Source organism: Choristoneura fumiferana, chromosome Z, assembly GCF_025370935.1.
Source record: "Choristoneura fumiferana chromosome Z, NRCan_CFum_1, whole genome shotgun sequence".
Taxonomy (NCBI): Eukaryota; Metazoa; Arthropoda; class Insecta; order Lepidoptera; family Tortricidae; genus Choristoneura; species Choristoneura fumiferana.
Window position 1 is genome coordinate 28528390 of NC_133472.1, and position 26918 is coordinate 28555307.

At 36.5% G+C, this 26918-nt stretch overlaps 1 protein-coding gene across 1 annotated transcript in view; it reads left to right on the top strand.

The window, feature by feature from the left end:
• LOC141433564 (uncharacterized) overlaps positions 1–16412 on the top strand; it is a 43334-nt gene extending 26922 nt beyond the window's left edge. The window contains exons 8-11 of the mRNA XM_074095663.1: positions 4186–4337; positions 5985–6083; positions 15235–15402; positions 15898–16412. Coding sequence (XP_073951764.1) covers positions 4186–4337; positions 5985–6083; positions 15235–15402; positions 15898–16019 — 541 coding nt within the window. The 3' untranslated portion in view covers positions 16020–16412. The remainder of the gene's footprint in view (positions 1–4185; positions 4338–5984; positions 6084–15234; positions 15403–15897) is intronic.
• The last annotated feature ends 10506 nt before the right edge of the window (positions 16413–26918 follow it).

A 26918-nucleotide genomic window follows, 5' to 3' on the forward strand; every position in this document is an offset into this window, starting at 1 on the left:
AAGAGTTATTGCGGGATCAGTTTACATTTATGAAACATATGATTATACGTGTACACCTCCATTAGAAATATTAATCATAGTAATGGGTCAAGTTTAAGTTCAAGGATTAATTTATCTGTGAAATGTGGGCGGGTTTATAATAATTACAAACCCAAGATATTTGATGTATTACATAACGTAGAGTTAAGTATTGTTATTAAATTTATAACTTTGCACATTTGTTACGTATGATGTATTTAGGCACAAGTTATCTAAACTAATAACACCTTGGGAACACAGTTAGGGATTTAGTAAGGGGGGTCGTGAGTGGGATATAATTTACTGCATAGGCCTTCCACTAGGCCCGGTCTTCTGAAATTCGCCAAAAAGTTACGCATATTTTATCGATTTCGAGTAGGTAAGTTACAGTCTGTTCAATATAGGAAAATAGGTTCTTTATAATGCACGCTTTAGGAAGTCGTTTAATAAATTGCATTTGCTTAGTATACGTTCTAATTGAAATAACAAAGACGTCAATAATTTAGTTTCAATTATTCATTAACTGTTGCCCGCGACTCCATTCACGTAGAATCCGTTTATTGCTATCCCGCGGGGACTATGCAATTTTCAAGGATAAAAACGATTCGATGTCCTTTCCCCGGGACTTGTAGTAGTAGTATACCGATTTTCACCTAAATCGGTTCAGCGGTTAAGACGTGAAGTGGTAGGTAACAATCAAACATACAGACTTGCAAACTTTCACAATTATAATTAACTTTGCACTTTATGATTTGACTTTGTGATTATTATGAACACAAATCGGTAGTAAAATAAAAAATAGGAAAAATAATTTTATGAGCGTCAATATGGATCCAAGTAAAATACACCAACCGTGCCGTACCAACCGTATAGATATAGATACTTATAAAGGTATAGATGTCGCTAGCGTCACTACTTAAGTGGCTAACATAAGAAACAAACAAGCTGAGATATGAGGTGCATAGGGGAAATTTGTGTCTGTTCCGTTGACCATCAGTGGTGTAGCGGTATAGCACGCGGTACGGAATACCGAGGACCTGGGTTCGATTTCCAGTGAAGGTTTTATTTTTCTGGTTTTTCTGTGCATCTATATTTCAGTTTGTATTTTCAATTTAGGTTTTACGGGATGACCGTAAAAGTAAAAATTTGGAATTGAAATAAAAAATACAAAAAGATTCCAAAAACAATCTTTTTTAAACTGGTATTTTTTTTTAAAGTGTACTAGTGTGTTGGATATCCTGGCTGCAGCATCAGCTCATCGTGTTGCCACCATTGCATTGTATGTAGAATCAAATACTGATCAAAAGGAATCAAACACGACATATCTGCTATTTTTTTTAAGAGTATACTGGTGTGCTGGATATCCTGGCTGCAGCATCAGCTCATCCTGTTGCCACCATTGCTTTGTATGTAGAATCAAATACTGATCAAAACGAATCCAAACACGATATATCTGCTATAGTTTTATCAAGAGTGTACCTACCAGTGTTCTGGATATCCTGGCTGCAGCATCAGGCCGAGAATTCCATAATCTGGTATAGTTATATAGCATACATGGGTGTTTCAAATTTTAGGTCCCAAATATGTTTGAAAGTAAAGTAAATACCCATTATGCGTCTAAGATTCCTACCGCAGCGAACAAAAGAGCTGATGATCATGAAACGAAGAGCTACGGTGCCACAGACAGACACACACAGACACACATAGCGGTCAAACTTATAAAACCCCTCTTTTTGCGTCGGGGGTTAAAAATAAAGAAGTTCATCTGGTTGCTAAAAGCCTCGTTCGACACTTTATCGTCACAGAGTGAAGTAGTTATCGATGTTGACCTCGTTGGGATATGAAACGTACATTTTCTTTTTGTTTTATTTTCTAGTAAGTACCTACCTCAAATGTGGGTAAATCAGAAACGATCTGCGTTTTCGTGGTCACCGTTGCGGGTGCGGGTGCGGGTGCCGCACGCGCACGCAACATTATGCTGTGTGGGGCACAATTTATACGATACGAGTTACTCAATTTATATGATACTTTATAGGTACTTAGTTTAAATATGTAAGGTAAGATTGCTTAAGTCGTACCCCCTAAGGAAATAATACTGTAATATTCAGATTAATTTTAATAACTTGACATGTAAAGTATATGTTAATGATGAAAATAAAGTTTATTAGCACGATTGTCTTATGCATATCAAAGTACTCTATATTAGTCATGCAGCATAATTAATCAAAGTTCATAATAAATATAATAAATGAAATAATAATAATATCTTCTAACAAATTACACCAGAATTAACTAAGCAAAGTTTGTTCTATGGGTGCTAAACAACGGGTAGACATAGGTATATACATACTTAAATAGTAAATACATACACACATCCATGACTCAAGTACCTACTACAAACATATTTTATATTCATCATACAAGTATTAGCAAAACCGGCAAAGAGCGTGTCGGACACGCCCAAAATAGGGTTCCGTAGCCATTACGGAAAAATTAAGTAATATTTTTTTAAGAATTTCGTATTTTATACGGAATCTTCCAAGTTTAGGTATATTTTATACCTTAGGCTGCTATTTACTCTTAAACTACAAATAATTCTCAAGCGAACTTAACCGTTATAGTTTTCCTTGTAAGTTTGATATACTTACTACCCATCCTGAATTTTTTCAAATTTTTCCACGCATCGGATTTTAGAGGGGGGGGGACGCCCGATTTTAATGAAAATTTGCACTTGTTGAATATTTCGCAAACAAATCACTGAATCGAAAAATCGTCTTAGAAAAAGACCTATCCAACGATACCCCACACTATAGGGTTGGATGAGAAAAAAAATTACCCCCACTTTAAGTTTTACTTTGAAGGCGACGTCTACTTTGGTGCTAGCACTACGAGTAAAGAAATCCTATGCATACAGCTCGATCGATTCATTGAATATAAAATGAATAGTAGCGGCTTAGGAGTATAAACTATAGTCAAGTTTTCTCTTTTAACTTAAGTATAAAAGTTAATGCTGTCTATATGTATCAAAGTGCCTTTGCTCAATGTGTTTCCTTTTGAAATGTTAGGTCGTAATAACCACTCAACCGGGTAATGCAGGAAATACAAGACAAGGCAGAAATAAAACACTTTCCCTCATTTGCAATGTGGATGACAGCAAAAAGCAACGAGGCTACAATAGCCAATAGCCATAAACGTAAACTGGGTCAGCCAGGCTCGGTGTCGGCCGGGATACTACAATACTATATTTTTGTAACTAAATCAATCCTTACAGATCCATCACCAATTCCATCAGATTAAGACCCAGACATAGTATTTAGTTAAATTTATTTTAATAAACAAGTAATGTCAAATGCAATTAAATAAATCAACATTATGTAGCGGAAAAAATAAAATCATTAGGTAGGTACAGTATTATTGTAATTTTTGTTATTAAGCACATGGTAAAATATGATTGAAATATGTTTTTTTTTCCAAAATCTGACGATATTTTGCTACGCTAAAATCAACTACGACTCAATTTATTACTGAAAATAAGTTATCTGTCAGACGTAAGTGTATTCTTGTTGGATAAGAGATTGATGATTTCGTTATAAAATAGCCATTTACATACATTCCAGGAAGCAAAAAGGTGTGTTTATCCATCGCTGAGTGATTTATTTTCATACCATATCTCTATATTGGATGGAATAGCGTCATCATAACACCGCTGTTTTTTTTACGCGTCAAAGCTGCGTATTCTGTCACACCAATGTTATTATTCGGCCCGCTGTGTCCATGCGGCGGGATTGAGTAAACAGAAGCTGAATACTTACCTTCTTAATGCCCATGCAATGGTACTGCTTGTTTACGTTCAATTGCAAAAACAGAATGATCAGAAGCCTGGGTACTAAATTCTGGCACAGGCCACGCGTACTCGTATGCACGGTCCTTTTGGACAAGCCATCAATCAACGTGCAGTCTCCCACTATTTAGTGGCACAGCCATGAGCATAATGTTTATGACGTAATATCCTCCTTTGTAGGACAAAACCTTGTAGTACTGATTTTTTTTGTATAAACGTTCAAACCAAGCGATTTTCATTACTGGGATGACGTTATCGCGAGCATTGAGAGCTTCTTTTACGACCGTAATCATTGAATTTATACTATCTCTCATGTGATTTTGTAGATATGTGAATGAGAAAAATCAACTTAAAGCTCAGACGGAGGCAGAAAAGCGTGAGGAGGTGAACCTCACAAATATACTGAACGATAAAGGCAAGCTCATTATTGAGATGAAGACATCTCTTCAGCAGATTAATCAGCTCTTGTCCAGTGTTGGTGAGTGGTGCAAACGGTAATAAATATAATATCTAATCAGCAGATATTACATATAGTTATTAGTTAAAGAACTTATTATCTGTGTATGATATATATAATATCCTAAGTATTTTATAATCATGTATTTTACAATCACCTAATAACACTGTGTTGTGGATACGTTAGTCAGTTATTATATCAGTTACGTCAGTTATATTATAATAGCTATTATACAATAATATAAGTAATGTTTTTAAACGACCTATCTAATGAAATGATACTCCAAACTCTACTGACTTGGCGAGAAAAAAATGATCCCCACTTTAAACATAGAGAAGTTCCTTGTAGGACTACGGAATCTTAAAAACTACTGTTTCGATTCGACTGAACGCGCGGACGAAAAAAGTGCCAATTACAATAATAAAGCAGAGCAGTTCGATTTTAGTGTCGAGAGTTATTTATTATCCTACAGATAGCCCGCGAGTTGAATGCAGTCGGGGCCTGAGGTGACGAGCGGGAGGCTCTCCCCCCGCTATCCACACGCCTCGCCTCGCCTCAGTCGTCTAAAGTGTAGTGCTATCCTTGATAGCTGTCGTGTCGTACTCGTACATATATCGATCGCGTTTAAACTCATGTTGCACCCCGTATTTTTTTTGTTTTTAATGATGACTGATCCGAGTCCATCTTATTTCTCATTCTTCGTTTCCATTTTTTTTGTTGATGGTTATTAATCGAGTAGGTACAATCCATCATGTTAAGTCACGCGTAGCGACCACGATGGATGAAACAAATAAAGGGTTAGGATTTTAGTCCTGTTTATATACATAATTATATGTTTATAAAGCGCAAAAGTTAAAAAAAAAATGTGAAAAGAAAAAAAATTTTTCGACATACCTTTTGTATGTCGATAGATTTATCATCATTATTAATTCTAATAAGGTCGCAACACTATCGCAATCCCGAGCTCTGCATTCAACTCGCGCGCTACTTATCTGTAGGTATACAGTACGTAACATTATAAATGCAAAAGTTTGTGTGTTTACTCTTTCACGCTAAAACAGCTGGAGGGATTGTTAGGTACCTATGAAATTTGGTATACAGACAGGTAGCTGGATATCGGGAATAAAACATAGGCTACTTTTTTACCCGATGTTCCCATGGGATCGGGATAGAATTCCAAAAATTACAATCACTTGGATTATAAATATGAAACTTGGTGCGGGTGTTTTTTATGTTTTTTTTTTTGCGAAATATCAGCTTTCCAATTCAACTGCTAATTGGTTTGCGTAATTGCGTTTGAAGCTGTTGGTAGTACCTACCTATTATAATAAATGATAAAATCTCTAAACAGTTTGTGTAAGTAATCTCTATTAGATTCAAATAGCGTACTTACTCGTACCTATGCATACAATAACCGCATAGGTGCCCTACGCTTTAACGTCCAACACCACTTTTGTCGGAGGTCCAGCCACTTTATGCGCGTAGATAATTAATGAGGGGGTTACTATGTTGTGCGGTGAATGTGGTCGACGGGATAATAGTTAATGGACGGTTTAACATCTCAAGTCGCGGTGCCATGTGTAAATGAAATGTATGAATTTGTTATATTGTTAATAGGTGATTGCTGCCATGCCGTTTATTATGATGATATATGGGTTTGGTTCGCAGGTGCCGCGAACGCGCCCCGGCCTAACACAAGCGTGCCACCTGCCATTCAATATGCGCTCGACGACATGCTGCAACCTGTGCCAGAGCTCGAGGCCGACTGTAAGTACTTACATTTCTCTGTCATTCGTATTACCTACTCCTAACCAACTTGATGCATGAAAACGCAATCGCTATAAGTATAGTTGAGCGAATAAAATTCTAACCAAATTGTCTCGTAGGTAGATACACTACGATTATTTCCACTTAGACACTCGGGATGTCACGGTTTAAATCGTAAAAAAATTACAACCAAATTACTATTTGTTTTGTTTTTTAATATCAAGCTTTTTACCTTCTCTTGTCTAATATACAAAGCCGGATTAGACGTTGTCGCGGCCATGACCAAAGCTTGATTTCAATCATTGTAGAATTGCCGAGAGCCGAAGTGGAGATAATCGTACTGTACATTGCATTTTCACATATCACAGGGCAAATCGGTATTGAATTGTATAGGCATATACGACAGCTTTCGTATATACCAGTGTAATTTACTCGGCTTGTAGCGCTGTCTGCCCGGTAACCGACAGAATGAAGTGGGTCAAAATAATAAACCGTTTTAATTTAGATGTTCTAGAAGTTAAATGAAACTGATACATTATTTCGACTTGATTCGCTGTTGATCTAAGTGTGACATGTAAACGTCAAAAATATATTTAACGCTTGTTTGCATCTTGGCTGGAATGGGAGCTCTAATATGCTACCGAAATAGTAGTAAATTCTTCAAAAATCTCAATGTTAATTTTACTGACAGTACTCTAATTTGCTTTTTGCCCTTTCGTTAGTTTTAATTGCCGCATGCAAGTTGGTACTTTTGGAATCGTTACGCCCGGCTTGTGGTTTTCATTACTAAAATATTGTTGCGGCGTTAAAACTGTAAAACGATAGATTTTCATGGAGATCAAAGTGGTTAATAAATATCTCTTCAAACTATACACTTTATGTTTGTATGTTATACCTTAAGAGCTTAGGTATACTTATATTATAAGTATGTAGTTTTATCGGCTGAGTCTATCAACTTAAAAATGAAAATTAGGTTGCGAAAGCTCAACTTACCTTGATTCGAGATGGGCTCATTATGTCTCAATTTCATTGAACTCTTTTACCAATACTCCTAAATTTCAAAGGAACTTAGTGTCAAAAGACCTAAATCCCAGAATGCCTATTTTTTCATAACACTATATTCTTAATATGGCTGAATTTTAAAATGGCTTTGTCTCATACTTAATGGACAAACATCCCAACACCTTTATCGCAGAACACAATGTGTTCAAAACAACCAGGTGCCAGAATACTTAATTTTGCTTTACTATCTTCTTTTGTGCTGGCCATTCGATCAAAAATACGTACTAGATTCAACGTCACAGCTCTGAAAACGGCCAGAGAATATTTATTTCTTTTATATTTGATTATTTCTGACAGTACTTCACAGTACGCATCAACCACAGCCAACGTGTGGACGTGAATAATACCACAATTGTGCGTTTAAAAGTTGTGAAAGCAGACACCATTACACTAAGGATTCGGAAAGAATATCTTTCTTTAGGTAAGTTGAAAGCGTGTTTAATGAAGAAAAATTAAGAAAATATAAACATCTAATGTCTATTTTTAGGGTTCCGGAGCCAAAATGGCAAAAACGGAACCCTTATAGTTTCGCCATGTCTGTCTGTCTGTCTGTCCGTCCGTCCGCGGCTTTCCTCAGGGACTATCAATGCTAGAAAGCTGTAATTTTGCACGAATATGTATGTAAACTATGCCGACAAAATGGTACAATAAATATAAAAAAAAATTTTTTTTAGGGTACCTCCCATAGACATAGTGGGGATGATTTTTTTTTCTCATCCAACCTCGTAGTGTGGGGTATCGTTGGATAGGTATTTTAATCATTAGGGGGTTACTAAAACGATTTTTCGATTCAGTGATTTGTCTGCAAAATATTCAACTTTAAAGTGCAAATTTTCAATAAAATCGAGCGTCCCCCTTCCCTCTAAAATCTAAACCGGTGGGTGAATGGTAGTAAGTATATCAAACTTTCAAGGAAAACTATAACGGCTAAGTTTGCTTGAGAATTATTAGTAGTTTAAGAGTAAATAGCAGCCTAAGGTATAAAATATACCTAAACTTGGAAGATTCAGCATAAAATACGAAATTCTTAGAAAAATATTACTTTTCGTAATGCCTACGGAACCCTATTTTGGGCGTGTCCGACACGTTCTTGGCCGGTTTTTAATGGTTAGCTAGTTGTAGTATTGCAGCGTGGTTGGAAGTACTTAATACGATCTAATTAAAGAGGTATATAACTAAAATAAGGAGTGCAGTATTCGCCAACAAACTATTTTGCAGTTTGGCGAAGTACTTATAATTGTATTTTTTTTGTATAACATAAATTAGTAAATAAATTAAAAAAAGTACAAGCCAATATTTCATGTAACGTACGTAAAAATTAGCAGTTTACATTTAAAAATCAATAATTTATTGTTTGGCCAATCATCTTGCCAATAATCAGCGGTTCTGAAACAAAAAATTCATGGAGTACCTAGTTGTCATTTTAAAATATATATTTTTAATTATTTTTATTTCTTAATAATCCTTTTTGCTGTGCGGAATGAATATCTATTGTAGCGAAAGAAAGATAAGAAGAACTTTATAAGCCTTACAAAACTTCGACTATTTATGTTTGATTTTATTTTGACAAATTTGACATAACTGGAGATAGTCAAAGACGTAGATTACAGAAAACGGCGATTCCCAAAGTGCAGGCATAGTTAAATAAAATGTTTAAAATAATATAAGATTAAGTGTGGTGAGATGGAGCAGAGGAGTTATCACTTATGTCCAGCTATATTATTAAAGAAGACGTAAAGCTTCAAGTTCAAGCCGTATAATATTTATAATATTGCCGTTAATTGCAGATTCACGTCAAACAACAGAATATTCAAGCAGCGGTATCAACAGAATTGACGGCGTCAAATCGAAATGTTGTCGATTATACATTTACTAATTAATTACCTTAATTTAGTTAAAGTTTGATAGGTACCTTTGCACCAGGGAGAACTCGAGGGGGCTTTATTGACTGGGGTTAAGCTCTTCTCGTTGAAGTGGCAATGGGCAGGCCAAATAGCACGGAGAACAGAATGGTCGCTGGGGCCGAAAAGTTCTCGAGTGGAGACCGCAGATTGGCAAGCGCAGCGTAGGACGTCCACCAACGAAATGAACGGATGACTTGGTTAAAGCCGCGGGTTCACGTCCTACGGCTGAGATAACGATGATGATGAAGCTCTTCTTAAGATTTTTTTTATCTGTATTATTTGTTTTCATGGCATGAATAATTGATTTAAAATTTAGTTAATTTAGTAGAAATGAAATGAAATTTATTTTATTTGCAAAACATCATGTTCATGTTGAGATGTTTAAACTATATTTTATAAGATTGATAGTCTCAATGATGACAAATATGACCAGGCATGCAAAAAATGTTGAATACTATGAAACAAGACGAAACAAGGATAATAATAATTAAACTAAATGTCAACAATACAATTATTTAAGTATGAAGTATTATATACAATTATTATTGTTTGGATCTTGTTGCTTAGACTTAAGGTATACTTTAAGTTAATTTAGAAGGTAAAACAGATATAGCTATATAAGCTATAGGCATATAAGCAACACGGCCACTTTTTCGCCTTGATTTTGTATGGGACCTTGAATCTAGTCGTATAGTTGATCGAAGTGCTGGCCACTTACATTGAAGTACCTATATTACTTATAAAGATTATGTATGTACACTTGGTGGTATACATTGAACATACGATTGTAGGTACAAATCAGACAGATAAAACTCTAAATAAAAGCTTTATAGTTAAGCTTATTTTTAAAACTTAAAACGATTTAGGCATTTTGAACCTGTGACATTTTGTTGTTCTGGAGTTTTCAGTTTAAGTAATTTTGAAATTTTGTCGTATTTGTGATTCGGTATCTATATTTTAATATTTAGGCATTTCGGACATAAAACGTTTTAGATCAAAGTCATTATGATATTTTGTTCGTTTTAAGGACAAGACAATTTGATATTTAGGTATTACAAGATTTATGAGCCCTTAGCAATTTGAATATTTGTGAAATTAGTAAATTAGGGATTATGCAATTTAGATAGAATGAGCCCTACCTACTCTTTAATTCTATCTCAAACTACTTGCTAGGGTATAGACTATAAATTTTCCAACTGCTTACATCTATAGTATAGATTCTATAACATAAGCAATACCTGCTGTTTTTATGTTGGTATGATTAGTCATTTCGGTTACATTCACGATCCAACTGCCCCCGTGAGATATTAAAAAGTGCTGCTTAATTGACATTGAAGAAAAACGAAAAGCTATTCGAAAATTAATACAAAAACAATGAGGGAATTGCTTTTAACAATCCAATGCTATATGTGCAAACAGCATGATGTGTGTGTGAAATAGCATTAGGCACACGTGAAAATTTTACGAGTACCGACATATATTATGTGTGCCTACAACATTTTTATTAATCCAATCAGATCACCGCTGTAACGACCTTGTTCCTAAATGTCTGCCTGCAGATGAAAGTTTCGATATGCTTAATGTCCTACAAAAAATGTGCTCGAGTTTTAAACTGATGAATTTCTCGCGTATGAATTTTTACGAGCCGTATCGGCAATCATCGGCGGAATGCGAACGATGGGAGGTTATCATATCATATTCATATCACAGTATAACAAGTTTTCCCTACAGTAGGCCGACGCCTTTGAACTTGAGCGATACCGTAGCCTGTTTAAGTATAATACGCAAGTAGGGAAGGGTTGTCACAAATTTAAAATTTGGAAGGTACCTATAAGTAGATGTCTTTTACGAATCGGTACATATTGGTATTGCAAAATTATATAAAACAAAATGAATTATTATTATTACTTACTAGGGGTAAAAAGTATCAAACAAAATATACTATTTTTGAAATAAAAAAAAAACTTTTTTCTAGAAAATATACTAAGATTGGTCTTTTGGAATCTTTTTGTATTTTTTATTTCAATTCCAAATTTTTCAAGGACCTGGGTTCGATTCCCAGTGATGGTCTTATTTTTCTGGTTTTTCTGTGCATCTATATTTCAGTTTGTATTTACAACAAAATATACTTCCTGTTATTGAATTTAATTTTCTTCAAACATGCTTGGAAATGTATGCGTTAATGTCACGAAATGGAGACATGAAGTTTTTCATTTATGGCTTTCTACCACCTCCCTACATAACTTCTTGGCCTAGGCCATGAAGTATGTATGAAAATCCATTAATTGTCCGCTGCTCTAACTTTTTAAATTTGCTTACTAACATTAAACTGACAAAGGAAAAATTACGAACAGCCAACCACCACTACTCTGTAAGCATTTGCGATACTGCGATGCGATGCGATGCGATGCGATGCGACGCGATGCGGTGCGATGCGATGCGATGCGATGCGACGCGATGCGGTGCGATGCGATGCGATGCGATGCGATGCGATGCGATGCGATGCGATGCGATGCGATACGATGCGATGGATGGATGTATGGATGGATGGATGGATGGATGGATGAATGAAATATATCCTCACATTGTTTGAGAAAAGCACTCCCCGTCCCCCGTCCCCCCGAACTCGTCTATCAATCCCTTACTTCATGGCCTCTGCAGTAATGTACTATATATAAAAAAAATATAATTATATAAATAGATGAATTCTTAGTTCATTATTTATGCGAAGATGAAGATATGCTGCACGCACTCACAGTACATGTTGTATGCACCTGGTGCATGGCACCATAATAAATTTTATTATAAACTTCGTAGTAGCTTGGGACAAGTCTTCAAGGGCTATCGCGTTTTTTAACATTTAAATTTATAATAAAATTTATTATGGTGCCATGCACCAGGTTAGACATGGGTAATCTCAACTCCGCGAAGTGATCTGACTCACTAGATCCAGCTCCGGTGTCGGTACCGAATCTGCTTATTGAATCCGACTCCTTTATTGACTCCGGTTCTTTCGAGCGATTATTAATTTATCTATGGCCGATCCGGCCCGGCTTGGTTCGGTCGGTACCAAGGTCAAGGTACTGAGCTGAAGTACCGATTCGTTTCGTCCTTTTGATGTTGAAAAATTCTAAATTGTGTATTTTTTAAAGAACTATGAGCTACTTTAACTGCCTGCCTAGTGATTCGGATCCGCTTGAGGATCTGACTCTTTTGAATCTTCAGATCCGGATCTACCCATCTCTACACCAGGTGCATACGACACGTACTGTGAGTGCGTGCAGGTAAGAACGGCGAATTATGCAGCAGCTGGGACTCCTCCCACCCTCGTCTCACCCCTCACGCCCCGCACGATTGCTTTGTCTAGTCGTCTCCGTCGGATTACTGTAGGGAAACTTGTTATACTGTGTTCATATTGTATATTTGACACGAGTGACATGAGTCCGCAAGGCAAATACGTCCAAATTATATGTATTTTCTAGCATCCTACTGTAAAAATATACACTGAGCGGAAAAAAACTGTTTCTCAAATGTATGCAGTAATAGCTAATTTTGTACTGTTTTTTTTTTATTCGACTGGATGGCAAACGAGTAAGTGTGTCTCCTGATGGTAAGAGATGAGCCACCGCGTTTCCGGTGCCAAATTGTCAATAAAAGTTATTTTGCTATGAGAACGAGTATATAATCTACGCACGCTCTAGTTAATTTGCTTTGTAGTATTTTTGTACCTAAAAGAATTTATTTGTCTCGCATTACAGGAAAAAAGTAATGTCGTCCTGATGTATATTTTCGAAGTATCTGCAGTACTAGTTTTGCTAAACATTTAGTTTATTTGTATTGAAATAATTAAATTGATGTACAAAAGTATATAAATGATGAGAATAAATTGATAGGCAGTTATTTATTTGATTTGCAATGATTAATATTCCTTTTAGAAGTACTAGATGATTGTGCGTTCACATAAACATTCAAATCCAAAAATATAATCTTTGTTGCTAATCCAGCCAGTTTAGGTGTAACGTAACGCTGTCAACAAATAGGTCAGTCAATTAGTAGCGGACTTTGTAGCTATTGTAAAATGATTAAGCAATTATTTTTATTAAAATCTGACGAAGTGTGCCGATACATTATTTGCATAAAGCATTTGTAGCGGAATAATGAAGCAGCCGTGCGTGCACTTTATTGAAACAAGTAAATAGGTATATACCAGGGAATGATTTCAGGGTAATGTTGACCGGAAAAATCGGGTGCGCTGGTACACGAGGCGCGGCGCAGCTCATGTAAAATGTATCGGCGGATTGACGGACAGGGATCCATCCCGTGCGTTCAAGCTCAGCCGTGGTTATATACCGTAGTTTAATAATAATAATAAAACCATTTATTACTGGCACCATGCCCTATACAATAATACAATAAATACCTTACAGACTAACAATACATTATAAAGGCCAAGAACGTGTCGGACACGCCCGAAATAGAGTTCCGTAGCCATTACGAAAAGTGAAGTAATATTTTTTTAAGTGTTTCGTATTTTGTGCTGAATATTCCAAGTTTAGACATATTTTATACCTTAGGCTGTTATTTACTCTTAAGCTACTAATGATTCTCAAGAAAACTTAACCGTTATAGTTTTCCTTGTAAGTTTGATATACTTATACTACCATCCTGATTTTTTTTAAATTTTTCCACCCATTGGTTTAGATTTTAGAGGGAAAGGGGGGGGGCGCTCGATTTTAATGAAAATTTGCACTTTAAAGTTGAGTATTTTGCAAACAAATCACTGAATCGAAAAATCGTTTTAGCAACCCCGTAATGGTTTTAAAGACCTATCCAACGATATCCCACACTACAAGATTGGATGAGAGAAAAAAATCACCCCCACTTTACGTACGGACCTAAAATGGCAAAAACGGAACCCTTATAGTTTCGCCATGTCTGTCTGTCTGTCTGTCCGTTCGCAGCTTTGCTCAGGGACTATCAATGCTAGAAAGCTGTAATTTTTCACGGATATATATGTAGACCATGCCGACAAAAAGGTATAATTAAAAATTAAAAAAAAAATGTTTTAGAGTAGGTACCTCCCATAGACGTAAAGTAGGGGTGATTTTTTTTTCTCGTCTAACCCTATGGTGTGGGGTATCGTTGGATAGGTATTTTAAAACTATTAGGGGTTTGCTCAGACGATTTTTCGATTCAGTAATTTTTATGCGAAATATTCAACTTTAAAGTGTAAATTTTCATTAAAATCGAGCGTCCCCAACCTCTAAAATCTAAACCGGTGGGTGGAAAATTTGAAAAAAATCAGATTGGTAGTAAGTATATCAAAATTTCAAGGAAAACTATAACGGCTAAGTTTGCTTGAGAAATATTAGTAGTTTAAGAGTAAATAGCAGCCTAAGGTAAAAAATATACCTAAACTTGGAAGATTCCATATAAAATAATAATAGCTATTTTTTTCGTAATGGCTACGGAACTCTATTTTGGGCGTGTCCGACACTCTCTTGGCCGGTTTTAACAAATGGGTAGATCTAAATCGTTTCAACCGCTATCAGTTTCCTGTCGCTTAAGTATACTGAAGAAATGAGTCAGGTAGAATGGAAGGACTTTATAAAACGATATGGTGTGCAGCATGCGGTACAATTGCAATTCATTAAAATTTCTTGCTTACGGTAATTATGGATTATTTGGCTATGTACGCTACGTCCTACACCTTGCATTTAAGGGTAACAAAAGTTAAGTATCAGTGGGTATGGGCAGATTTTTATTTTTAGCACAAAATAAGTGAAGTATAAACTGCAGTCGCGTTTAAAATAGAATCAAACCGCCGGCTTCCGGTACGGTGGTTGCCGTTTGGTGCACTTATTTAGGTGCAGCGACGTTTACAACTAAGCAGCCAAGACAATAGACGGGAAAGCTACAGTTTCGATACGATTATCAACCTTGTTTCTGAGCTAATTGGTGTTAATTAAATTGCCAACCAATTAAAATAGCATTGAACTACAACGCGGCGAAATATGCCCTACCAATTTTAACTCATTGTAGCCGAGAAAAGTTGACGCAGATCAAACTTATGTTACTCCGTTGCTATTTTTACCATCCCTAAATTTTCTTAGTCTTACCTCTGGTACTGCGTTGTTCCTTGAGGAATGAATGTGTCAAGTTTGACTTAACTTTTGGTAACGCAGTTGACAAGTTGATACTGACGGCGCGCCAGAAGCTGAACGTGCTTATCGGTGCCGTGTCCAAGATGGAGGTGACGAAAGAGGTCCGCCAGACCGCCAACATTTTCTATCACAACATTCTGGCCCGGTTCATGCAAGATAACTACAAGGACGAAGTCGTCGCTGAAGGAGGTAAGCCATTGACGAAGTAAAGCTGGGTATGAATATCATTTACCAGTTTCAACAAACAATAACGTAATGACAATCATCATGACCATTGACTGTCGTGCCTTAGGGTGATTTTGCTGTAAATTGTTAAGCAGTTATTTAACAGCAACCCTTACCAGACGTAGCGAAGCAATTATGCATTGTTTATTTCGTGTCTATCTGTTAGGTGGGGTGGGGTTCTTAAAGCACTACTGCCGAATCCCGTGTATTACGAAAATCTCTAAGTACTATATAGACTAAAACTAATTGCAATTCTGCGATCATACACTTCAACATACGTTGGATGATTGGAATTTTTATTTGACAAACATATTGGTCGATTTTCGTAACATGCGGGAAATAACGGTTGAAACGCTTCAGAGCCCCAGGACCTTATTCTGTCCCATGTGCTCCAAATACAGCTTATTTCGGAACTATTCACTAGAGCTGATTGGTGCTGTACATTGGTGCATTTTGCAGGACTAATTGAATTTGAGATGGACGACCCTAACGTTCCTGGGCATGCCGTTATTAAACTGCGCAGCAAGCAGCTAGTGGAGGCACAGGTCAGCGAGTTCGACGTGCCCGACACGAAGAAGTGACCTGTCCTGAAGCAAACACTCGACCTATGTGCCTCTCACTAGAATTGCAGCTATACCTGGTTAAAGCTGCATTTTGATTTAAAATGTAACTGGTCGCATTTGTCTCATGAGTCATGTCATGAGTTGAAATTTTATTAATACTATAATTTCCATGAGTTGTTTTTTTTCTTTTTGAGATAATTGTGCAATGATTGTTAAATTATAATATTGTGTGCAAATTATAGAAAAGTCCGAAGAGTCAACAAAAGGTAATCGTCTATATTTAATTTAGAATTCTTTTAATCCAGATATCGTTCACTTTGGAATATAATACCTATTGAACTACTTGTACGTAGGTAGGTACAATAAGCTATAAATAATCCTGTGAAAATATAAAATAAAAATGATGCTGAACTTACTTCTTTCAATTGACCACCTTCTTTATCCATGTTAATCTATCTATTATCTTACAGTATGTAGTTATTATCTATGTCTATAATCGATAATAGACGATTTCAAGGAGGATTTTTTACTGACTTTAGCACTCATGTCATAATTTTAGCTTCAATGACATTATTTTAGATTACATAAATGATTATTGTAATGAAATTAAATTTGGACAATCGAATTTGTTTGACTACCTATCATGGCAATAAATGGTTTTGAAATGAGGCAGCCAGGGTAGAACAGCTACAAGTAATACCTACTTTAATCGCTTAGATCACGCGAAAACTTCCTCCAATGCTCCAAACCAATCGATCCAGTTTTTTAAATAAATAACATTTTCACTTCCAGAAAAATCAGATTAAAAAAACAGTGTGTTAACGATCACTTACAAAACGTCTCTCTGTGCACGACATCAGCACCACCTAGCGTCCGCAACTTTTATGGCTCCGATGCTCTGACGTTTTGAAATTTCATCGCGACATAGTGACAAAAATCAAACCTATAACGTATTAATTTATAATACAAAATAACTGTGATATCGTGATTTGGGTGGACAAAAGGTTGTGAATTCATTTTTGGTCATTAAAATTAAATGAGGTAAGTAAAATTTATTCAAAAAGTGTGTTTTATTTTCGTTATGTCAGGGTTTTTTTACTTCATGTTTAGTTGTACTTTTACTGTAAAATGAAAAGATAAAGCTATCTTTTTGCTTTCTTTGAATAAAAGTAAAATTATATAAGTAATTGTTCTTATATCGCTAGTAATAAATTAAATATCGTTTTCAGATCAAAATGAGTATCATTTTGAAGACCGGTTTTGTGAGTATCACTCAATATAAAATTTCATGTCCGAGATGTAGAGGAATTAAGAACAAAACAGGGACAGTGTTCAATAATTCAAGCTCGCATCATTACCAAAATTAGGTAGTTGAAGTCTATGCAAATTGCTTTGTTAATGACAGATTCATATGAGTATGACAGATGACAGAGCCAGAACTATTTCTACTTTTGGCCATCATAAGCGCTGCGATAGATTTCATCACCCCCACCTAGTACTTCGCACCCTTTCAATAGTAAAAATGTTATTTTCTTTAAATTCATTCAGTGTTATCATTCTCTCCTTTTAAAAGTTATTTGTTTGGGAGTGGCAACACAAAAATGTAAGGTGCTTGAAATATTAAGTAGGTGATTCTGCGTATAAAAGACTCCCGTCGCTGTATTTTTATCAGTCACCGGGATTATTGCTTGGGAAGCACTTGGAGTGGAGAGCTAACCGCTTTTTTAGGAAACGTGTTATGTGCGTACATTGGTTATCTATTGTTTGCTCGAAAGTTATATGCCATAATTTCATTATCCCGAACTTCACATGCCCGAAACTTAATTTGCCCGAATGTTTCGTTTACTAGAAAATTTATTTGATATATTCTTGTTTTCCCGAAAATTAGATGCCATAATGACACGAATGCAATACGTATTGTTTTCCATATTATTAAGTGCAATAATATTATATTTAATAGAAAATTCAAACGCCATACTACAAAGTGTTTATTTTGATTAAAATTGCTTTTTTCTATTAGTAATCTATCTATTATCTTTATTATTCGGGCTACTATAAAAACATACCTAACATCGAAAGCTCGCCTTAGCCTTCGGAACCTAACCTATCCGAGTCGCTTCTGCTCCGAACCGTCTTGCTCGCTCGCTTCGCTCGCTCGCACAAATGAAATGTCGCAATTCTTACCAAACGTAATCTTTGTGATTAAAATTTACCTAATTCAGAGACTAGTTTGACGTATGGGATTTATTAGTATATAGTGTCGATACTCACCATTTACATGGATGGCAAATGATATTATGGCTTACAATGATTATGAAAAATAAAATTTATTGAAATTAATATTATGGGAAACAAAGATTCTGTCATTTGATTAATATGGTAAACAATGAGTAGTGAGAATGAATTTATAAGAAACAATATTATGACGGTTGAATATTATAGCACATGAAATTCGGGCAAGTAAAGGTATACCGCGTACATTATCAGCTTAAACTTTCTATCTTCAAACATTTTCACATAATTAAATCACTAAAGGAGCGATTCTCCAACACTGCGTGCCATATATTCACAAAGTTTCAAGTCATTATTTAAGTAGGTACTTACGTCTAATTCAGAACAACTGTAGTTTATCCTAACTACCTCGTTCTGCTTGTTCAGTCACGCCATTTGGTGTATACAGGGTGATTGATAATTCGAACATCCCTTTAAGATTTTTATAGCTACTACAGCTAATGTGCAATTATTTCAACTAGAGGGGTCTAAATTGAATGAGTTTCAAGTCACTCTTTAACGAAATATGTCTAATTACCAATCAACCTGTATAATGTAACCTACATACCTACCTAATATTGTAATATTTGCGTTAACAGTTGCGATAGTTACCAATAGCATTTACGTATTTCTTAAATATCTTCTTGGGCATTATATATACATGTACACAGGCAAAAAAAATCTTGTAAATACATACATAGGCTAAATACTTGACATTCCGTACCATTAAATACTTACTGGTATAACAAAACAAAAAATTACAACCACTTTACCGACTCAAAACTATGAAAATAATTTTCACCTGAGCAGCGAGAACATTTAAATTAAAGGTTAAAATAAAACCACATATATTTAGAAGACAAAAAATATCAATAGGTTTAAAATATATTCCGATTGTTAAGAAATAAATATAGTACTCACTTAATCATATTTAAAACCAGCCAGAGAACGACCAAAAGTCTCCGGTAAATAGACAGATTTTGAATATGGAACGAAAAAGTATTCAGTAGGTACGATACAAATCTCATACTCGTAACATCATACTTTTTAATAGGTACTGCAAAAAACCTCATATTCGGGTCATTAAAAAGTTGGAACAATAACCGTATAATTTGGCTCGCGTTGAGTGAGACACCTACTTCAAAGTACTAGAGAATAATTTTCATGATTTTGTTGTAGGTAGTTTGTTAAATTTTTTGTTACAACTTTTTCTCGCTTTAAAAAAATAAAAATAAAATGCTCGTCACCTTTTACCTGCAAAATATTGTTTTTTCTGATGTGGAGATGTTCACTATTGAGGAGTATGACCCGTTCCACTTCACCATGTTGGTTCATTGCGACGAGCATAAATTGCTTAGCAACTTGCTAGTGTCTAATATATTTATGTTAACCCTTTTCCAGGTTATAGAGTGCATAATATAGCGACCACATAAATGTACATAAATATTCGACCTTGCCACAAGCAGAGGATCGTGGGTTCAAACCCCGGCTCGCATTTCTAAGTTTACATTTAAATACATTTAAATTTTACCACGAGCTTAACGGTGAGGGAAAACGTCATGAGGAAACCTGCACAAAAAGTTTGTGAAGTTCCCGATGCGCTCTGGGCCCGCGTGACGTGTCACTGTAAAACCACACTAAATATTCGCAAATCACCTTAGGTTCCCTACAATATTTGAAAATTTACCTCCATTTCACTTGCCAGATCCTGATTTGTTGACATGGGACCTAATTAGAAGTAATCCAGTACCAAAAGTTCTGAGGTAACAAACATAAGAAAATACAACTGAATTGATAACATTTTACTTTTTTGTTAATTATTTTGTCGCCAATTTTCTCTACACTTACCTTTGCAACTATTGTATTTCTCACATACGATGAGTTCTGTGACTCTTGAAAATTTTCCGAATTACGCATACTATGTTCGCAAAATATTTTTTAAAAATAGTTTCTATTTTAAATCAAAACAATCGTTATCCATTAAATAAAATCTATCGAATACGATAGAAAAATATATATATTTTTAAATGACGCAATGTGTGAAACGGAACAGAGTAGTGACGTGACACAACATTATTGGCAATTACCGCGGATCATAATTCAATAACAATGATATTTAAAATATTTAAAAAGATATTTAAAATTATTAAACAAATTTTGCAAGATTTTGTAAACGCGGCTATTTGGAACGCGGCCGCAGCCATCTTTGTGGCCAGTGCTTGTCAGTATCACTGTCAGTAGGTACGTTGTATACGAATTGAGTTTCCGTTGCATTTTCTTAGCATTGTATTTTGTTATTGTTCATTTCTGTTATTATTATTGTTGACTTTTGTTACTGTTTCTCGTTAAGTTTGTTGTTATTTTTTGGCAAAATGCCATAATGTCTAAAAAGACTGTTTTGAACTCCCAGAGTCGGGAGTTTGTAATTCGTTTTAGGGATTATTTCGAGCGAGAAAGAGAAAACGGTGGTCCGGTGGGCGGAAAAGTGGAAAAATATATATATTTTTAAATATAATGCAACTTCTCCAAAAATAGGCACTGAAAACTCTTAGAAAAATCGATAGTTCACTCGATAAATGGTACATATCTAAAACTGTCAAACTCGAAACGTCACAGAACTCATCTTAGGTGAAAAATATTATACAGATACAATACAAATCTTTTAACCTTCATATGTATAAGAGTCAATTGTTTCTCTTCAAAATTGGTATGTAATAGTACATTACTGCAGATTCCAGTTAGTAAGCCATCCTGGACGACTAGAAGTTTGATCAATGATACGAGGCCAGGATGACGATTACTGGTCGAAGTTTGTATAGTGGTTTTCTCAAAAATGATGATTTTGGTAATAATGAAATGATGGTGATTGTGATGTGATGGTTGACGGTGATGATGATGATGATGATGATTGTTAGTCATGGTGATGATGATGGTCGTTGCTAGTGATGATGATGATGATGGTTGGTATAATATTGATGGTCATGATGATGATGATGATGATGATTATGATAATGATGTCATGGACCCATTTCAAAATACTAGTTAACTACACCCAAGACTTCCGCTCGGCCCGCACGCTGTTTGTGACGGGTTCCAAATTTTAAAAGGCACCGGTTACTGTCCAGGAAGTAATTTCATACTTACTTCCTGGACACTAGCAGCTATTCTCCAGTATGCGTTACTTTCTACGACGTTTTTGATGACGTAATGGCAACATTTCATACCATTTTTGAGAAAAGTAAGTTCCTGTGTCACTGTACGTCATTGTCAGAAGTATACTAGGTCATAACAGGCTAGCGGTATTACTGCGGCGTTAGGTTCGCCCACTCGATCGTCAGCTCTTAAATTCAACCGTTTCAATGACAACGTGTTCTAATGGCACCGATATACACGAAATAATAAGTACATATCGACGGGTCTCTGACTCATCCTCGTTTATGAAATTGGAATATCTGCTATAGGAAGCGGGTTATTCGAATTTCGTTAAACTTCATATAAGTATACAAGGTTGACTTAGAGACCCGTCGTGGTGAAGTGGAGCTGATGATGAAGACCACATTTGACCAACGGAGCGAACAAGTACTTCACGGGTTGAATTTCAATTACTTTAATACAGTTGCTAAGCAATTTATGCTCATCGTAATCCATATGGTGAAATAGAACGGGTGATGAAGCACCAGGACTCCTCAATAGTGAACGTCTCTGCATCAGAAAAAGCAATTTTTCGTAAAAGGTGACGAGCAGTTGACATTAAACTATTATATCTTAGATCTTTTAAGAACACTAATAAAAAATATATAAAAAGAATTGAACCGAAAACAAAAAACCATGAAAATATTTTTCTACCAGTCTGAAGTCGGTGCCTCAGCACGAGCCAGCAGGAGTGAGTGAAGAATAAATAGTATGGAGGTAAGGTAAACTACTATAGGTCCAATTCTGCCGGCTCGTGCTGAGGCACCGACTTCAGACCGGTAGAAAATTATTTTCATGGTTTTTTGTAGTCGGTTAAATTTTTGTTATTATTTTATTTTATGTGTAATATACCTACATTAGCTTTTGTTTCGTGCAGGTAATATACAATGGGAACTTTATTTTCTGTCACTTAAATTTAGATTCGTCACTAAACTGCGATACCCAAAATTATAGGTGTTCTCTTCTTTTACAGACAGAAATTTCACAGAATTTCGTTTAGCAGAAAATATTTCATATAATATTTAGTCCTTGTATTTTTACTTCGAATATTATTGTTTCAATTACTATTTAGTTGAATGAAACATATTTAATCGAAAAATAATTCAATGAAGTTTATAATGAAATTATTTTATTTAACAATTGTGTCAAACCATAGAATTATTTTTTGAAAAATATTTTTTTCTCGCTGTATTTATTCACGATGTTTTGTTTCAACGAAAATGTAAAAATAGACGTTATGTTGTCCATAATTTTATAAAACATAACACATTTTAATATACCAATTTTATGTAGGTTAGATTTGGTTAGATTAGAGCAGTGACATTACCAGAAAGCGAATCGCTACCAGAAAAATAGGTTAGGTTAAGTTAGAACTGTGACCCCACCAGAAAGCGAATTGCTACCAGAAACGTAGGTAAGGTTAGGTTAGAACTGAAACCCCACCAGAAACCGAATCGCTATCAGAAAAGTAGGTTTGGTTAGATTAGAACTGTGACCTCACCTTTAAGCGAACCGCTACCAGAAAAGTAGGTTAGGTTAGGTAAGAATTGTGACCACACCAGAAAGTGAATCACTCAATCAGCTTATGCATTTTGTCGCAAAATATGAAAACGTGTAGAAATGTTTTTCTTTGTAATAAGTTTTATATCAACTAAATAATATAAGAATTAAGAATATTTGATTTGTTATTCTATGAAATTAATACCTAAATAATGAATTTTATTTGTAACAAAAAGTAAAGTTCTTCAAAGTAAGTTTTCCATGTATTGATTATTCTGTGAAACAATAATATGAGAAAAAAAAACAGTTAAACGAAATTATATTAAAATGTTGTCTGCCAAACAACGTACAACCCCTAATTATAATATCTATCCCTAAGAAATTAGGGGAAATTATGAAGGTAATTTATTGTCACGTCATTCTAAAGTAGACTATATAAACACTTTTAAAAAATATGAAGTAAGTCAGGGTAAGGTAAGGGTACTTCAAGATATTAATTTCGCATCACAAAGTTGGCAACTCCGATAATTGGACGAAACCAGCGCAATGACCCTACCTAACGCGGCCGCACTTCGCAGGGAAACTTCGCTTAAGGTCGTTTGCAAGGACTATTTATGTATGGACCTGCAATCTCTATAATAAAAACCGTCTACCCGGAACAAAGCCAAAATCCAGGGTTATGACTAGATAGCGCTGAGATTTTTACTACATTATGACTAGATGGCACTAAACGCAAATAACAACGCATAATCCAGGGAAACGGCGCTGAGACTTTTTCCGACCCGACATTATGGCCCTGGCACAGCCTGTCATTGTTTACTGCATCACAGTGTGGGGAGGGGCTGCTAAGACCCATGTGATACATTTGTAAAGAGCCCAACGTTCACTTCTGAAGGTTATGCATTCAAAACCACGCAGGTACCCGACTTCTGCTTTACATAAGTTCAGTGAAGTGCTTACTGTGAGGCAGCTGTATGTTCTTCGGTGTACCTACTGAAATCGCCCATATGACTCCTAGCTTTGCGGACCTGCCAACAAACATGGCGAACCGGTCTTGATTGGGACACCGAGTTGCAACCAGATGCAATTCAAAGATGGCTGTCTTGGTCTCGTCAACTAGCTACGATCGCAGATCTCAAAATTCCACGCTGGTACAGATGTGGTTTTCAAACTGAGTCGATCATTGACAGACAGCTCCATGTATTTGCAGATGCAAGTGAGGAGGCATACTCATGCGTCGCATACTGGCGTTTTACATTCATGGATGGCTCGGTGAAGCTGTCTCTCATTGGTGGAAAGGCACGCCTTAGTCCTCTTAAACCCGCATCCATACCACGTCTCGAGCTCCAAGCCAGCCTGATTGCAGCTCGTTTTGCCAATACTGTGTGTACCGGACATAAAGTTCACCCGGACTCAATTTATTTGTGGTCTGATTCCAGCACAGTTCTGAGTTGGATTCGCAGCGATGCGCGTACATTCAAACCATTTGTAGCAAATCGTGTGGGTGAAATCACCGAAATAACAAATGCCAATAGTTGGAAATTTGTTCCAGGTGTTTTGAATGTCGCAGATGACGCGACAAGACTTAAGAATCGCGACATCGACTTATCGCGATGGTTCTCTGGACCTGATTTCTTACTTCTGCCGTCCAGTGAATGGCCTAAAGAACCATCGATGCCTGAAGCTACATCCCTCTTGGAAGAGTTGAGACCTTCTAAGGTGCATGTAGGACTAACCCATCTGGTTACACCTTCATCGGATTTGCCAGATCCCTCACGTTTCAGTGAGTGGTTACGCCTGATTCGTGAAACTGCACGCGTTTTTCAGTGCGCCAACAAGTTTAGATCCCTTTTGGCACATAACAGCCCAAATTCTAAAACTATTAACAACAGTTCTCCATTTAAGCTTACACCGCTGTCCGCTATGGAGATACAGAAGGCTGAAATCGCCATTCTCCGAAAGGCTCAGATAGACTCATTCAGCGAAGAAATCTCTTTGCTTCGTGATAGCAAGCCTTTGCCAAAATCCAGCAAGTTGAAATCTCTCTGTCCGATTTTCGATGAAGATGGCCTACTCCGACTGGACAGCCGTATTAAGCATATGAAGAACACCGATTACGCCACTACTTCTCCCATTATTCTGGATGGCCGACACCCAGCTGTTCGACTTCTCGTTCATCATTACCACGTGCAAGCTGCCCATGCTTTCAACGAATTGGTCACAAATGAGCTCAAACAGCGATTCTGGATTTTTCGTTGCCGCAGCGAAGTGCGCATGGCCTCAAGAAGATGCACCTACTGTACCAAAAGAAAGGCAACACCACATATCCCACCAACCGGCGACCTGCCAGATGTGCGTCTGGAACACCATCAGCGCCCGTTTACGAACACTGGCCTAGATTACTTTGGTCCCGTCGAGGTCTCGATTGGTCGGCGCAGAGAAAAGCGATGGATTGCTCTTTTCACTTGTATGACGACACGAGCAGTCCACCTCGAGATTGTCACGAGTCTCTCAGCCGATTCTGCCATTATGAGCATACGTCGTTTTGCTGCACGTCGATGACTTCCAACTAAAATTCTCTCCGATAATGGCACGTCGTTCGTCGGAGCTAACAGACAAATGTGCGAGTTCTACAGCGATGGCGTCCAAGATTTCGCCGCCAGCAAATGCATAGAATGGTGCTTTATTCCTCCTGCGGCACCGTTTATGGGAGGCTGCTGGGAAAGACTTGTGAAAACAGTAAAGTCCGCTCTCCTTGTAACATTAAAAGAACGATCCCCAAGAGAAGAGCTGCTACACACCTTACTTTTAGAAGCAGAAGCTCTAGTGAACTCTCGTCCCTTGACATACGTCACCGAAAACGGACAGTACGAGAGCCTAACTCCGTTCCATTTCCTGATCGGCACCTCTTCAAACCAGCAAACACCAGCCCGATTAAACGATGGAGCATTCTCATTGAGGAAAGAATGGCAAAAGGTTCTTCGACTTTCTGAACATTTTTGGGGCAGGTGGCTTAAGGAATATCTACCTAGTCTGAGGCCAAAGAAGAGCACAGGGAGCCAACATGAAAATCTTAAAGTAGATGATGTTGTCTTGGTGGTTGACCCAGATATGCCGCGAGGAGTTTGGCCGATGGGGCGCATAGTGGAAGTATTTCCGGGCAGAGATGGCATTGTGAGAGTCGCTGACGTTGCTACCAAAGGGGGCACGCTGAGAAGGCCCGTCAGGAAGCTTGCTCGGTTGCAGACTGTAGTTGTGTAGCTGCGCTACACGGGGGGGATGATGTGGAGGTTTGCAGTTTAGGTTTTATACATTGTATTTGTTAGTTTTTCTCTGTGGGCTTGTGACGGGAGTAGATTTTGTTTTATTTGACATTATAGTAAGATTTTGCCAAAAGCAGCCGCCTTTATTTTAAATACAGTCCTATCCACTACAGTAACAATTATAAATAAATCAACCCTGAAGTTGAATTCACTTTTTGCTATCCCGCGGGAGTTTTACGTTTTCCCGGAGAAAAGTAGCGTATGCCAATCAGGGATAATGTAGCTCCCAATTGGTAAAATATATTTTTAAATCAACCCCAATGATGAATTTACTTAAGTATTTCGATCTTACGGGAATTTTGCATTCTTGTCAATCAGAGATACTGCTGATTACTATTAGTGAAAGAATTTTTAAAATCAGCTCCGAATTTGGATTGTCTTACTTACTTCTATGTTTCTATCCTGCGGGAATTTTGCATTTTCCCAAAGAAAAATAATCTATACCAATCAGCAATAGTGTAGCTTTATATTAGTGGAAGAATTTTTAAAATCAGCTCTGAAGTTGAATTCAGTTTTTTCTATCCCATGGGAATTTTGGATTTTCCGAAAAAAAGTGGCCTATGTCAATCGAGGATAGTCATATCATATGAAAGAATTTTTAAAAGCAGTGCCAAAGTTGAATTTACTTATT